At 38.8% G+C, this 15,927-nt stretch overlaps 1 protein-coding gene across 9 annotated transcripts in view; it reads left to right on the forward strand.

Annotated features, from left to right (window-relative positions):
* LOC130923355 (protocadherin-15) overlaps nucleotides 1–15,927 on the forward strand; it is a 490,939-nt gene that overhangs the window by 321,698 nt on the left and 153,314 nt on the right. For all 9 annotated transcript variants that reach the window (XM_057849017.1, XM_057849014.1, XM_057849016.1 and 6 more), the window contains one exon: nucleotides 6,221–6,349. In XM_057849017.1, coding sequence (XP_057705000.1) covers nucleotides 6,221–6,349 — 129 coding nt within the window. The remainder of the gene's footprint in view (nucleotides 1–6,220; nucleotides 6,350–15,927) is intronic.

Raw genomic sequence — 15,927 nt, forward strand, 5'->3', positions numbered from 1 at the left:
TTGCAAAGGAGCTGATACTGCCTGCAGCAAAAATAAAGGTGCTCGCTGGTTTACTGATGTAACACTGATAAAGCAGAACGATTCAGCTAAGTTTTCGCTGAAAAAAAATCAAGCGGCTTATCAATGAGATTGTGATCAATGCCTTTAAGTGATGTCTTAATTGATTTGGCTTCCCGCTGTCCTCTACAAACATTTTTAGACACAGTAAACAGAGTGGTCTTTCCTCGTCTCCCACTTTATTAAAAGTCAAAGCCAAAAGCCACATGGCCCTAAAACGGCGCATTCTCTTTGTTTGGGGGAGACCCGGAGGTGAGGGTGGTCGTCGTGACGCTTCCGAGCCAAACATGGCACGTCACGCGGAGAAAACAGTGGGTCGCTGCATGAGCCCGGCCCGAAAACGGCGCACAACTCTTCATATTGCTTTGCTTTGTGCTCGTGTTTAGTTTAAAAATACTGCGCACACTATGAAAATGAGAGCGCCACTGCCACCCACTGAGTGGATGTGCAATTACACTTTATTCTAGTACGGCAAAAAAACATGTTCCCCGAGGTCACATGCGCCACCCGCGGCATCGTTCTCCGCCCCACTATTTGAAAAGTACTGAGTTGGATAAACAACTATAGCACTTAGGTTAGCATAAAACAATCTGAGCGCTTCCTGGCTGGCTCGCCTTGATGATCCAGTCAAAATTGAATTGGATTTAATGCCAACCATAACAAAATATGTTCCAAAAAACATGTTTGCACTATTTTGAGCTGGATTATCAATATATTGGTGCAATATTGGCACTTTTTCTATAACTTCAGTTGAAGTTGATCTCTTATTTTTCACAGGGTGTTTATTACTATTATTATTATTATAATTTTTTTTTTTTTTATGCAAACCTTGAATTTGTTACATTTATTATTATTAAGGCATCCAGTGGGGTATCACAATACAATTACTCATAATATATTAAATCCACCACTGCATATACAGTGGGGCAAGTATTTAGTCAACCACCAATTGTGCAAGTTCTCCTACTTGAAAATATTAGAGAGGCCTATAATTGTCAACCACGAGAGACAGAATGTGGGGAAAAAACAGAAAATCACATTGTTTGATTTTTAAAGAATTTATTTCCAAATTAGAGTGGAAAATAAGTATTTGGTCACCTACAAACAAGCAAGATTTCTGGCTGTCAAAGAGGTCTAACTTCTTCTAACGAGGTCTAACGAGGTCTAACGAGGCTCCACTCGTTACCTGTATTAATGGCACCTGTTTTAACTCATTATTGGTATAAAAGACACACTGAGTCCACAACTTCAGTCAGTCACACTCCAAACTCCACTATGGCCAAGACCAATGAGCTGTCGAAGGACACCAGAGACAAAATTATAGACTTGCACCAGGCTGGGAAGACTGAAGCTGCAATAGGTAAAACGCTTGGTGTGAAGAAATCAACTGTGGGAGCAATTATTAGAAAATGGAAGACATACAAGACCACTGACAGTCTCCCTCGATCTGGGGCTCGATGCAAGATCTCACCCCGTGGCGTCAAAATTATAACAAGAACGGTGAGTAAAAATCCCAGAACCACACAGGGGGACCTAGTGAATGACCAACAGAGAGCTGGGACCACAGTAACAAAGGCTACTATCAGTAACACAATGCACCGCCAGGGACTCAAATCCTGCACTGCCAGACGTGTCCCCCTGCTGAAGCCAGTACACGTCCTGGCCTGTCTGCGGTTCGCTAGAGAGCATTTGGATGATACAAAAGAGGACTGGGAGAATGTTTTATGTTCAGATGAAACCAAAATAGAACTTTTTGGTAGAAACACAGGTTCTCCTGTTTGGAGGAGAAAGAGTACTGAATTGCATCCGAAGAACACCATACCCACTGTGAAGCATGGGGGTTGAAACATCATGCTTTGGGCTGTTTTTCTGCAAAGGGACCAGGACGACTGATCTCTGTAAAGGAAAGAACGAATGGGGCCATGTATCGAGAGATTTTGAGTGAAACGTGGCTGGGTCTTTCAGCATGACAATGATCCTTAACACACAGCCAGAGCAACAAAGGAGTGATTTCGTAAGAAGTATTTCAAGGTCCTAGAGTGGCCTAGCCAGTCCCCAGATCTCAACCCCATAGAAAATCTGTGGAGGGAGTTGAAAGTCCATGTTGCCCAACGACAGCCCCAAAACATCACTGTTCTAGAGGATATCTGCATGGAGGAATGGGCCAAAATACCAGCAATAGTGTGTGAAAAGCTTGTGAAGAGTTACAGAAAACGTTTGGCCTCCGTTATTGCCAACAAAGGGTACATAACAAAGTATTGAGATGGACTTTTGGTATTGGCCAAATACTTATTTTCCACCATGATTTGAAAATAAATTCTTTAAAAATCTAATAATGTGATTTTCTGTTTTTTTTCCCACATTCTGTCTCTCATGGTTGAGGTTTACCCATGATGACAATTACAGGCCTTTCTAATATTTTCAAGTGGGAGAACTTGAACAATTAGTGGTTGACTAAATACTTATTTTCCCCACTGTATGTGTATCAGAGTTTTGTCATTTAAGAGGTAACTATTGCGCAACTCTACAACTAAACTTTATCTGCCAATTAAAACCCCTCCCTCCAGCTTTGGTGCATGCGAAAGCGACTCCAAAATCAGTATTCCTAGGTGTCAACTATATAAATCTGACCACCTCGCGGGCTGAGTCACCAGCTGGGATAACACTTTTTTTTTTTTTTTTTTTTTTTAATTCCCCCATCGCCCTCAGCTAACACCAGACATGAGTCCCAACACCCTGATCTTATCCCGGGCTTCCGGTCAGGCTCGTCGCTTTGAAAAGCCAGCACTCGGACGCCTCTTCTTTCTATCCGATATGCCCCCCGTGTTTGACTTTAAATAAATAATAGACCCTCGTTAATCAGGCTCTTGCGGCTTTGATGAGAAAATTCACGCCAGGACGGGGACACTAATTGGCTCCAGGTCTTGAGCAAAGTGAAAAATAAATAGAGCCTGTCACCGCCACGCCGATGTTAATGATACCCCGCTACTTTATCCCATGGTGGCAGTAGATCAAGCTTTCCAGCGTGTCAGTTCCCACGTGAATATCTGTAATCACGCCTGAACAAAGCAAACAATTGCAGATGAATCCTCTCGAGACCGAAGAACTAGATCGTTTCCTCAGGGACGGATGCTGCTCAAGTGCCAGGCCAAACATCAAACACGGGTCTTTTGGGAACCGTCGCGAGGGCCGACTGCTCCAGCATTACAACCGTCGTCCTCCGAGACAGAACGTTTATTCCGTAATTAGCGTTCGGCTTTGTTCCCTGCCAATCGTTTTTGACGAGGGTTGCCACGGGTTCTGCGGTGATGTGGTTGCGAGGCGACGTTTTCCAGAAGTAGACGTTGGAAATCACACATAATCAGTGAAGAATCCAACATAAAACGGGAGATCAACTCCGTATCAGTTAGAATCGTTTCAAACAGTCACAGCGCTTGGAATATAATAGGGACTCTAGGGTAGCTTCAATGAAATCCTTTAAGCTTTATCCACATCCATCCATTTTATTTCGTGATTTTCCTCATTAGAGTTGCAACTAAAGACCAGAATATCCTAGATCAGGAGTGTCAAACTCTTCTTTGTAGCAGGCCATATCGTAGTTATTGTTTCCATCTGAGGGCCGTTTCCAGGATGAATCAAATAATCGACAACTTGTCGATCTGAAGAATTATTGGCATTGAGTGATAATTTTTTTAAAGCAGCTGTCAGACCGGCTGTGTTTTGTCGCCCAACAGCGTGTCGCTCACCCTTCGTCCATCGCCAAAGGCTGCTTTGTCTTCATACCGACCTTTACATCTCCAAAAGTTGAAGTCCGCGGACACCGAACATTTTTTGTTCATGAAAACATTACATTGGTAAAAGTCCCAACCCGTGAAACCAAACAATTTCGGGTTCTCGTAACATAAAAATAAACAACAAAGGCTAGGTTCATACTATAGGTCTTAATGCACGAATCCGATTTTTTTCATTTTTTTCCCACTCGAGTCAGGCATTAACTTGACGGTCTGAACGGGACAAGTCACATAGAAGTGGACCATTTCAAGTCCGATCTGAGTCACTTTCGTATGTGGTTCAAATCCGATCTGGGCCACATCTTTTTCAGAACGTGACTGGCGGTCTGAACTGTCAAGACTCCCAAATCGGAATTCATGCAGCAATTACGTCAGCAAACAGCAAGAGGCATGCAGGACGGCAGCCATGTAGGCATTAGCGCCTAGCTTGAACTCTGCTTTTAAGCACAAAGCGGGCTTGACCACAGTCGTAAAAAAATAAAACGAAGAAAAGAATACCGAAATTTCTGGACTACAAGGCGCACCTAACTATAAGCCGCCAGCCACCAAATTTGACATGAAAACAGCATTTGTTCATAGATAAGCCGCACTAGACTATAAGCCGCAGTTGTCCTCATTGTATTATGGGGTATTTACACCAAAAGATGTTAACTGGTAACACTTAATTTGACAAAGGCATTATAAAACTCTCATGAAACCAAATGAACCACCATGAAGCTTTGAACCAATTGGCTGCAAAGCCTTATTGTTTCAAAAATCTTCATTTGGCCATCACTGCTCCCTTAGGGGAGACATTCAACCTCTGCTGCCACGGGCTGTCAACACTGTTGTCATCCAGCATTCCTCCTAGCATGCATTGCGGCACTACAGATGTAAATAACAATCAAAATTCATGTTCTGTGCTAATTATTTCTTCAGTTACTGTTCCAGTTGTTTCATTAATTGCTAGCTATTGCATTTGGTAACATTTTCTTGGATAGTGGTGCCATAATACTGTCATAATTATTACATGACACTGTCAAAAGCATTATTGAATGCTTATAATACATGTCGGTTAGTGTCATCCAGCAAATTATCTCACTTTTGAATGGACGTAAAAGATCTGAGCTGGACATAAATGGAGTTAGTGACATAATATGCCACATGACACATTGACATCTGTCATAAGCATTCAGTAATGCCCATGATAGTGTCATGTCATAATTATGACGTTCCTATGACAGTCTTATGATGCCGCTGTCAAATGAAGTTTTACCCATTAACCCAAATAAATCATCAAATAAGCTGCACTGGGCTATAAGCCACAGGATTCAAAATGAGAGAAAAAAGTAGTGGCTTATAGTCCGAAAATTAGGGTAAGCCTTACAATTTTTGAATTTCATTCTGTGCGCCGAATGAGCAATATTTCATTATTGCACACATGGCCGAGTCGGGGCAAACTGATGCACACACGTCATTTCACGCACACACGTCAAGGCTCGTGTGTTCGTGTATGCGTTCTATCAGTACATATAAACTTGGAATATAAGACTAAACTGGGATTATTAATGTCTGTTATTTGTGTCCTCTTTTTGGAAATCAAAATATAATCATTCTGGAATGACATACAGCTAGCATGTGTAATTTGTTTTGATGCTTCTGCGCATGCGGGTCTCTTTGCTGAGCGCATCACGGACTGCGAATTAGTGCGCATGCGTGATACTTGAACGGTTTCAGTGGACAAAGGCAGTCTGAACGGGCACGCCAAAAAAACAGATATGGCAAAAAAATCGGATTTGTGCATTAAGACCTGTTGTATGAACCTAGCCAAAATGACTTTAATCTCGATATTACAATTTTAATCCTTTAAGATATAGATGACTTCATGCTCGTAATGTTGCAATATTACTTTAAACTTGTAATAGTAAGACTTCTTGTAATATTACAGTGTATGACGTCATTCATGTAGTATTTCGACTTAAATGTCCTCATACTTTGACTATTCTCGTAGACTTCATTTGGACTTTTGTTGACTGTATGTTGAGGAAGGTTCCGGACATGCTCCGGCAAATGAAGTCACGTGAATGAGAAAACATATTTTTTTGGTTGCGTCCTCATCGTCACTGAAAGATCAACTCAGCAATCGTTTCTGGGGTGCAAAATTACAACGCGCGACGCAGCCTATCTGGTCGAACTGGCGACATTGCCCATCGCGAGTCGGTCCGTGGCGCTTCAACACGATTACACTGACTTTGTATGGAAGCCTATGGAGCGACAGCATAACAATTGTCTTAAAACCACATTGGCCAAGTATTATTTGTATGTGCTATTGATTAAATAAACACAAAGCACACCATTAATGAATGCAAATGTGACTTTTTAATCTTCCTCAGACTTCAACAACAACAGTCAACATCGTCGTCACCGACGTCAATGACAACGACCCCGAGTTTGACCCTGCCACCCCAATTAACTTCACTGTTCGAGAAGAGGAAGCCAACCTATTCGTGGGACAGGTTAAGGTAGGCTTAACCTGTCTGATAAAGCATTTTTTTCTGATAAAGCATTTTTGTGCTGTTTAATTTACAATTTTTATAATATTTTATCATTTTAATTTATAATTTTTGGGCTTCCTCCTTTGTGGTATTGGTCAATACTGGAACAAAGTAATAAAAAGTTTTTGGGGGAAATACTGTATATACAAAATTTTTTTTTTTCCGTTTAATACTAAATTACTGCATACTAACTTGAATGTTAAGTAATTCTATCATGCTTTAGTCAGACACTGCTTAACTTATTGTCTGCTTTTGACTGTAATAGACGTCCAATCTATTTCAAGTCGCAGCAAATGAACCGACCCCTCCCACTTCAAATAGATTGGATGTCAACTAGTTATAAACCCATTTAAATTCACACCAGAAGGATGATTGGATGCTAACCGATTGGATGTCTGTCACCATCTTTGTAAAGATGATAAGCGCTGCTTTTTTTTTTTTTTTACCATGGGCGGAAAGCACTCAGGTGACTTGAAGTTCCGCTCTGAGACCCCCAATTTGGCCAAATTTCAAAATTGTCCAATATGCAAGTGTGATACATCATTGGAAAGCTTAAAAGCTCAATTTTCTGGGGGAAGAAAATTTTTAAACAGGAGTTATTTAAAAAAAAAAATTTAAATTAAAAAACCCTAACTCGGGGTGAGAGCATGAGAGAGCATAATTAAAGACACCATGATTTTAACGAGATATTATCGCATACTTACTTTGTTTCGATCCAAAAACTCCATGTAACATGTCTAACCGAGTGTCAAGACACAGCTATGAATGGCCACAGCCGGACTTTTGGGGGATTTTATGGGTGAAACACAGTATTATAACAAGGGATGCAATGCAGAAATCGCAGACATCAAGGAGTGGTCGAGATTTTGTTTTTCAAATATTTATCCTTTTAAACATTTACTTTTCTTTGTTTGGATCGATTATTTATCGAAAATATCGGGGGAAATGCGACAGTAACAAAAAAATACAGTTAAGTGATAATTATGAGGTGGATATCCTATTTACAGACACTATTTTTTTCATTCTGACGTAATTTGTTTAAAAGTTTAAAATATGCGAGTGAATAATTTTATAATTTTGTAGTTTTTTTTTTTTTTTTTAAACTAAATATTAGACATCAATTAATGACTCTAAGCTGAAATTGATAGACATTTCGAATAATAAATATAATTACTTACCTTCATTTAATGGCTGGGTTGAAGCAAAAGCGGTTGCGTGGTGTCTGTAAACGGGGGTCTCCTGCGTAAAACTGACTAATTAAAAATAGTTTGGGGTCTTAATGCGCCATCAAACTGTTATGGCAGCATAAAGACATATTTTTCTATCAAGCACAACATTTCTTTTGGCTTAAAATACAGCAGTTTTCAGCAAGGGCAGAAACTGCTTTTTCAGCTTTGTCTGTGTTTTCCACCGGTGGCATAATAAAACCTATAGTTCTTCTGTTTTCTACCGCTCTCTTGACTTCCGTGTGTCTATCCCAGGTCCCATGCATAAATGTGCTACTGTCAGCACGTCAGAGAAAAAAAGGAACTGATTCACTGGTTTCCTGCCGGTAGGAGAGTGAGATCACAGCAGTGACACCCCTTAGGCTGTCAAACGCAACCTCACAGCTTTCAGGATCCGTTGAATTTTTTTTTTCAGTAGCACAAACCATTTAGAAGTCACCGTGGTTAAAAATACGCATGCGGAAATGTGTCGCTGCCGACACATCCGTCGTTAACGTGATCCTCTACCTTAAATACATATAGGCTCTAATAAACCACAATTGTTCTCTTGTACTAAAATATATTGTTAGAAACACATAAAATGTTAAATCAATGGCAATATTTTATAATATTTAGAACACATTTTGACCGATAGTTGGCGCCATGTTTTGCGGGCTCGCAGTGATGACGTAAAGGGGATCTTTCCAAATGTGTAGCGTATACAACAATTGCGTATTGCTGCCTGAACTCGCGAAGTAAAATGCCACGATGTGCCACTTTTGGATGCAATTTTCAGTCAAATTGAAACAAGGGGAGTGATGTGAGTTATTATTTTTAGTGAATAAATGTGCTTAAGTGGAAGCTTCTCCCCTTTTTGGTCCCTGTATGCACGTATCCTACCTACCACGCGTTACAACTGGCGCATGAACATTTTTCCTGGATCCTTAGTCAAGTAAGGGATCCGTCTATTTTCTGGATCCTACTGTCCCACTGCGGCTGCAATATTGGTTTCGACTCTGTCTATTTATTTTCTGGATTCGACGGTCCCACAGCGGCTTTTCGGATCAGTCTATTTTGTGGATTCGATAGCCTGATCGCGGTTGCAAAGTTGCCATGGGATCGGTCTAATTCCTGGATCTTCAAGTGAGTGAAAAAACGTGGATTTGGATTACTATTGTTATCTTTTTTGTTTACTATTCTTCGCGGGAGTTTTCCCCAAATCATACCAAATAATTAAAGCACTATGGCACGCTACAGTGACGACTGTGTCTCTGACATGGAAATTACTTTTATGTTGGAATTCGTCTGGGAACGCGTGTGTGTGTACCGATGAGCTCCCGAGTGACGAGTGGTCAAGGTGGAAATGTTATTTTTTGTGAATAAATGTGCATAAATGGAAGCTTCTCGCCCTTTTTGTAGTTTTATTCACGTATCCAACCTAGCACACGTTAAAATGTACAAGACATGGATTACACTCGATTCCAGGATTTGTTCCCGTCAGATGACGAATTTAATGAGGACAGTTAGCACACGACAGCTCTGGATGCTAAAAATCTACATAATTATATTCGGATAAGTTTGAAAACGCAATAGCTTACCTTGAGGAACATAAACCGGTGTTCTCAACAGCATACACTCTCTAGCTTCATTGTCATTGAGATGCACTTGCCGCGAGTACATCACCAGTTTTTCCCAACTCGTCTTATCAGGTACTGTATTTCCTGCTCTCATTTAGCCTTTGCTGCTCGTCTTGTGAATGATCGACAGTGGTGTGCTGCTCTTCACTTTTCCGATCTGGTTCAAATTGGAAGGGCAGAACCGACGACATGTTGGGGTAGCTAAGAGTGACACGCGGTCCAAGTTACGTCACACACTGCGACGTAACAAGAATGGTGACCTATCACTTAAAATAATTTTACAAACTTTGTTAAAACGAAAACATTAAGAGGGGTTTTAATACCAAATTATTATAACTCATACTAACATTTATCTTTTAAGAATTACTTGTCTTAAAGATCGAGGATCACTTTAAAAGATTAATATCCCCTCGGAGGTCGTGGAAGTGTTTGGCGGTGCTCCATTTGGCGGCAAAATGGGGTACGTACAAAGGTCCCGAGTCATATATAGTATGTTTTGCTGTGAAACTCTCTCGCGCCTCAAATTGAAACCGCATATTTTTTTCATTTTTACTTTTTTAAAAATGAATACTTTTTAAAGCCCCGCAAATAACTGAAACTGCAAATTGGCAAGGGATCCCTGTATTGTATATCATCGGCACTTTATTTCTTAGTACTCAGTAGTCATTTTAGTGCCGTATCAGTACTGATAGTATCGGCGCAACACTAATTTACAGGGCTTAAATTCTACTGTCAAAATGTTATCATACTTCTAACTTTACTAGTATTTCATAATAATCATTGTCAGTTTAAGGATAAAACCATGAAATGGTACATGACATGTAAAGCTACTAAAGTGTCGATGAAGCAAGAAAATCAATTATTCTGGGTTTTATTGCCTTTTTTTCCCTAAAGAGTAACTACCCCATGTTGCATATAAATGGGGAATTAGTCTCAATAATGAAATGGAAACGCTCATCTAATTGCATATATTCTCTCTGGCATTCAGATCCAAAATGGTGTCATTGTCATTACATCCTATTCAGTAAAATAATAGCAATCAAATATTTATTAAGAAAATTGTGATTTGTGTTTTAATCAAGTTGATTATTTTACAGGCTTGTTGACACAAATTATACTCACGGTGGGAAATAATGGCATAAATTACACAGTAATGTTTTCCAAGCTTATTGGCTGCCATTGACAGCGATATACAGTGTGTCCGATCCATTTGAACCCGGAGGAGCTGGCAGAGATTGTACGATCACTGCCAAACATAAATGGTGTATATGAAGCGGTAGTTAGTAGAAGTCTTTGTGGTTTCATGAACGATTAACTTAAAAATGAAGCCACTAACATTTAACGTGCACAGGTGGCGAGTCAAGTGTCGCGCACAATGCGTTTCATAGTTTTATATCGGTAAATAAATTATTCGATCGTCAAGTTCTTTCACAGCTTTGCTTTATAGCTTGTGGTGTCACAATAGCTAAAACGTGGTTTGACTCAACATGTTTGTTTCTGCAAAAATGTGGGGGATTTTTTTCAACATTTTATAGAGGAAGCGACTAATTCTGATCATTTATAAAACGAATATCGTTATTGGTCCCTGATAATTATTAGTATTGTTTTGTGTGTGTGTGTGTGTGTGTGTGTGTGTGTGTGTGTGTATACAGTGCCTTGCAAAAGTATTCGGCCCCCTTGAACCTTGCAACCTTTCGCCACATTTCAGGCTTCAAACATAAAGATATAAAATTTTAATTTTTTGTCAAGAATCAACAACAAGTGGGACACAATCGTGAAGTGGAACAAAATTTATTGGATAATTTAAACTTTTTTAACAAATAAAAAACTGAAAAGTGGGGCGTGCAATATTATTCGGCCCCCTTGCGTTAATACTTTGTAGCGCCACCTTTTGCTCCAATTACAGCTGCAAGTCGCTTGGGGTATATTTCTATCAGTTTTGCACATCGAGAGACTGACATTCTTGCCCACTCTTCCTTGCAAAACAGCTCGAGCTCAGTGAGGTTGGATGGAGAGTGTTTGTGAACAGCAGTCTTCAGCTCTTTCCACAGATTCTCGATTGGATTCAGGTCTGGACTTTGACTTGGCCATTCTAACACCTGGATACGTTTATTTTTGAACCATTCCATTGTAGATTTGGCTTTATGTTTTGGATCATTGTCCTGTTGGAAGATAAATCTCCGTCCCAGTCTCAGGTCTTGTGCAGATACCAACAGGTTTTCTTCCAGAATGTTCCTGTATTTGGCTGCATCCATCTTCCCGTCAATTTTAACCATCTTCCCTGTCCCTGCTGAAGAAAAGCAGGCCCAAACCATGATGCTGCTACCACCATGTTTGACAGTGGGGATGGTGTGTTCAGGGTGATGAGCTGTGTTGCTTTTACGCCAAACATATCGTTTTGCATTGTGGCCAAAAAGTTCAATTTTGGTTTCATCTGACCAGAGCACCTTTGACCTTTGGCAAACTTTAAACGAGACTTTTTATGGATATCTTTGAGAAATGGCTTTCTTCTTGCCACTCTTCCATAAAGGCCAGATTTGTGCAGTGTACGACTGATTGTTGTCCTATGGACAGACTCTCCCACCTCAGCTGTAGATCTCTGCAGTTCATCCAGAGTGATCATGGGCCTCTTGGCTGCATCTCTGATCAGTTTTCTCCTTGTTTGAGAAGAAAGTTTGGAAGGACGGCCGGGTATTGGTAGATTTGCAGTGGTCTGATGCTCTTTCCATTTCAGTATGATGGCTTGCACAGTGCTCCTTGAGATGTTTAAAGCTTGGGAAATCTTTTTGTATCCAAATCCGGCTTTAAATTTCTCCACAACAGTATCTCGGACCTGCCTGGTGTGTTCCTTGGTTTTCATAATGCTCTCTGCACTTTAAACAGAACCCTGAGACTATCACAGAGCAGGTGCATTTATACGGAGACTTGATTACACACAGGTGGATTCTATTTATCATCATCGGTCATTTAGGACAACATTGGATCATTCAGAGACCTCACTGAACTTCTGGAGTGAGTTTGCTGCACTGAAAGTAAAGGGGCCGAATAATATTGCACGCCCCACTTTTCAGTTTTTTATTTGTTAAAAAAGTTTAAATTATCCAATAAATGTTGTTCCACTTCACGATTGTGTCCCACTTGTTGTTGATTCTTGACAAAGCACTATATATAATATATATATATATATATTAGGGGTGTCAAACAATTAAAATTTTTAATCGAGTTAATTACAGCTCAAAAATTAATTAATCGTAATTAATCGCAATTCAAACCATCTATAAAATATGCCATATTTTTCTGTAAATCATTGTTGGAATGGAAAGACTGAGATGGATATATACATTCAACATACGGTACATAAGTACTGTATTTCTTTATTATAACAATAAATCAACAAGATGGCATTACCATTATTAACAGTCTGTTAAAGTGATCCATGGACAGAAATACTTGTAGTTCTTAAAAGATAAATAAAAATAATAAATAAAATATATAAATATATAAATAAATAAAATATATAAATATTTATAAAAAATTTATAGAAAATAAAAGATAATAACTAGTACAAGTTATAGAAATTTTATATTAAAACCCCTCTTCATGTTTTCGTTTTAATAAAATTTGTAAAATTTTCAATCAAAAAATAAACTAGTAGCCCGCCATTGTTGATGTCAATAATTACTTACACAATGCTCATGGTTGCTGAAGCCTATAAAATCAGTCGCACCCAAGCGCCAGCAGAGGGCGGCAAAACTCCGAAAAACACAACAAGTGCACCTTTCACTTTCCAGTCCTTTTTGCTGTCCTTTCTGTTTGAGCGGGACATTTGTGCGTTAATTGCATCAAATATTTTAACGGGATTAATTTAAAAAATTAATTACCGCTCGTTAACGCGATAATTTTGATACCCCTAATACATATATATATATATATATATATATATAAAAATATATAGATGTATAAGAATGTGTGTGGGTGTGTGGCGGAAAACACTCAGATGACTCGAAGGCATTTTAAAAAGAAAAAAATACATTCAAACAGCAAAACCCTATTAGGAGGTGAGAGCATGAAAGAGCAGAATTAAAGAAGCCATGACTTTAGTGAGATATTTTTTTTTTTTCATATATTTAACCTTTTAAACGTTTTTCACTCTTTGTCTGGATCGATTATTTATCATCTATCATATTGGAGAAAATGCACAGACACTATTTTTTTAATTGTGACGTAATTTGTATAAAAGTTTAACATATGCAAGTGAATAATTCTTTAAAGTCGTTTTTTTTTTTTTTAACTAAATATTAGACATCAATTAATGATTCTAAGCTAAAAATGACAGACATTTGGAATAATAAATATAATTACTGAGCTTCTTTTTATGGCTGGGTTGAAACAAAAGCGGTTGGGCGACGTCTGTAAACGGAGGTTTGCAGGGTAAAACGGACAAATTAAAAATAGTTTGTGGGCCTAATGCACCATGAATCTGCTATGGCAGCATCTAGACATATTGTTCTTTCAAACTCAACAGTTCATTTGGCTTGAAATACAGCAGTTTATTCTAAAGAGGGGTGCAAGATTTTATTAGAAACTTAAATTTACCGGGGAAAAAAAAAAAAAACATTTCTGGAGAAATTGTGTAGGGATGCTCACTTCCTTTCGATGTTCGAGTATTCCTGTTCATTTATGGTTATTTTCTGTTGATTTAGGTTCAATTTCAGCTCATTGGGTCATTCGTGGGGGACATATTGTTTTAATATATTCACATCCTGTTCATTTTTATTTAGTTCCTTGGGGTATTTCCATGAGAAATAAACTCTGCTGATGGCCCTCAGTAACACTCAAAAGTTCTTATTGTTTTTTTGTTTTTGTTTTAATTCATTCATAGTGTTTAACTCTTCCAGTGCCGTTGATGATGATGATAGAGACCCAATCATGTGACCTCAATCATCCTTCTGCTGTGAATTTAAATGAGTTTATCACTAGTAAAATTGTTGTCTCCTTGTGCCATCCGATTGACTGGCATCCGATTCAGGGTGTACTCCGGCTGCTGTGTATAGTTAGCTGGAATAGGCTCCATCACCCACGCAACCCTCGTGAGGATAAGCGTCGAAGTTAAATGACTGCATGTCACTAGTATACGTCCAATCCGTTTGAAGCGGGAGGACCAAGCATCATCAATGACAGCTAATGAGTAGGATGGAGCCCTATCAAGTGTAAAGGAAAAATGACGTTTTTTGGGGGGGCTTTAACTTTATTCCTGTTCACACACAAGAAAAGTAGGTTCTGTATTGACAGTGAACAAAACCATGACCTTAACACCATGCTGAGCATTCCTTTTGTCAAGACTTGCCCTTTACTTGGACTACATGTTAAGATAAATCAAAAAAACAATTGGCCGACCGCTTAGTTAAGTCACTTGCAGACCCCAGAAGTCGTCAATTAAAATAATGGTGAAAAGAAGACAATGGACATACTCGTTATTTTAGCCGGGGCTGCAATGTATTTTGGTTGCAAGCTTGGCAGACTCTCTCATGGGTTCAATTGTTCGACGAGAAGAACAATGCAACCCTGGTAAATAGTCAGAAAAATAAAGCATGAGAGCCAATTACAGTGGCATCACTAAACCCAATACAATACTGGGGCACAGCAAGGCACTGCAAGCGAGCAACATTTTTTAGTCCTTATCCATCATAAAAAGTCTTAAATAGCGGTTGAAACTATATATAATCAAACAAAAATACAAGTTTCTGTCAAAGTTTTCCAGCCATCAGTATTCAAAATTGGGACATCCCTTGTTGATCTTCAATTCACCTCTGCTCATGGTCATCAACTTCCATCTCTCCTTCACCTGTTCCTACACTCTGCTGCTCCACTTTGTGTGCACAAAAACAGGGATATATCAATATAACTGTTATGCAATTATCAGTGTTTCTCAACTGGTAGGTTGTGATCTAATGTTGCTTAGATGGGTTACCTAGCTTACCTCTCTCATTCCTCCTTGCTGATTTATCCTTGCTGCAAGCAAATAACTTTCTAAAATCCATTTGCAAGAGTAATGCTGTTTAAGTCACACACACACACAAAAAAATAATAACATTTTGTTACAGATTGCAGGGACTGCAGTAACAAATAAAATGCTTGCAAAACAGCTGGAAACTTTATGAGCACACATACAAAATTGTTATAGGTTATATCCAGTGTTGTTAATCTTACTTTAAAAAAATAATTACAGTTACAAATTACTGCTCCTAAAAAGTAATTGCGTTTGTAACTCAGTTACCTGAATGTAAGAGTAATTAGTTACTTGGCAAAGTAACTGGTGATAATGTTCATGTATTTTTTTTTCTCCCCAAAAAAACAAACAAAAAAAAAAACAGGTCACACAATGTGAATTTTAAAGGGTTTTTGGGACAATTGGCCATAGCCCAATTCTTTACCCTAAACTTAACTGGACACAGGAGTATTGCGGATATTGCGATAACTAGATAGTAACCTTTGCTATATGTGGAAGTCATTTAATGTTGTGAATAAACCGTTAAAGTTGTTAAAATGGCTCCCGTCATTCCATTAGTTCCCTTCTGTCTACTTTTGACATGTGTAAGTTTTAAAACTGTTTCATCATTATAATTTAATAGATAGATTTAAGTCAAGATTTTGGCGATTTGGGAGCATTTTAGATAAAAACACTTAGGTTCGCTAGAAAGTT

This window comes from Corythoichthys intestinalis, chromosome 10 (genome assembly GCF_030265065.1).
Source record: "Corythoichthys intestinalis isolate RoL2023-P3 chromosome 10, ASM3026506v1, whole genome shotgun sequence".
NCBI classification, from domain to species: Eukaryota; Metazoa; Chordata; class Actinopteri; order Syngnathiformes; family Syngnathidae; genus Corythoichthys; species Corythoichthys intestinalis.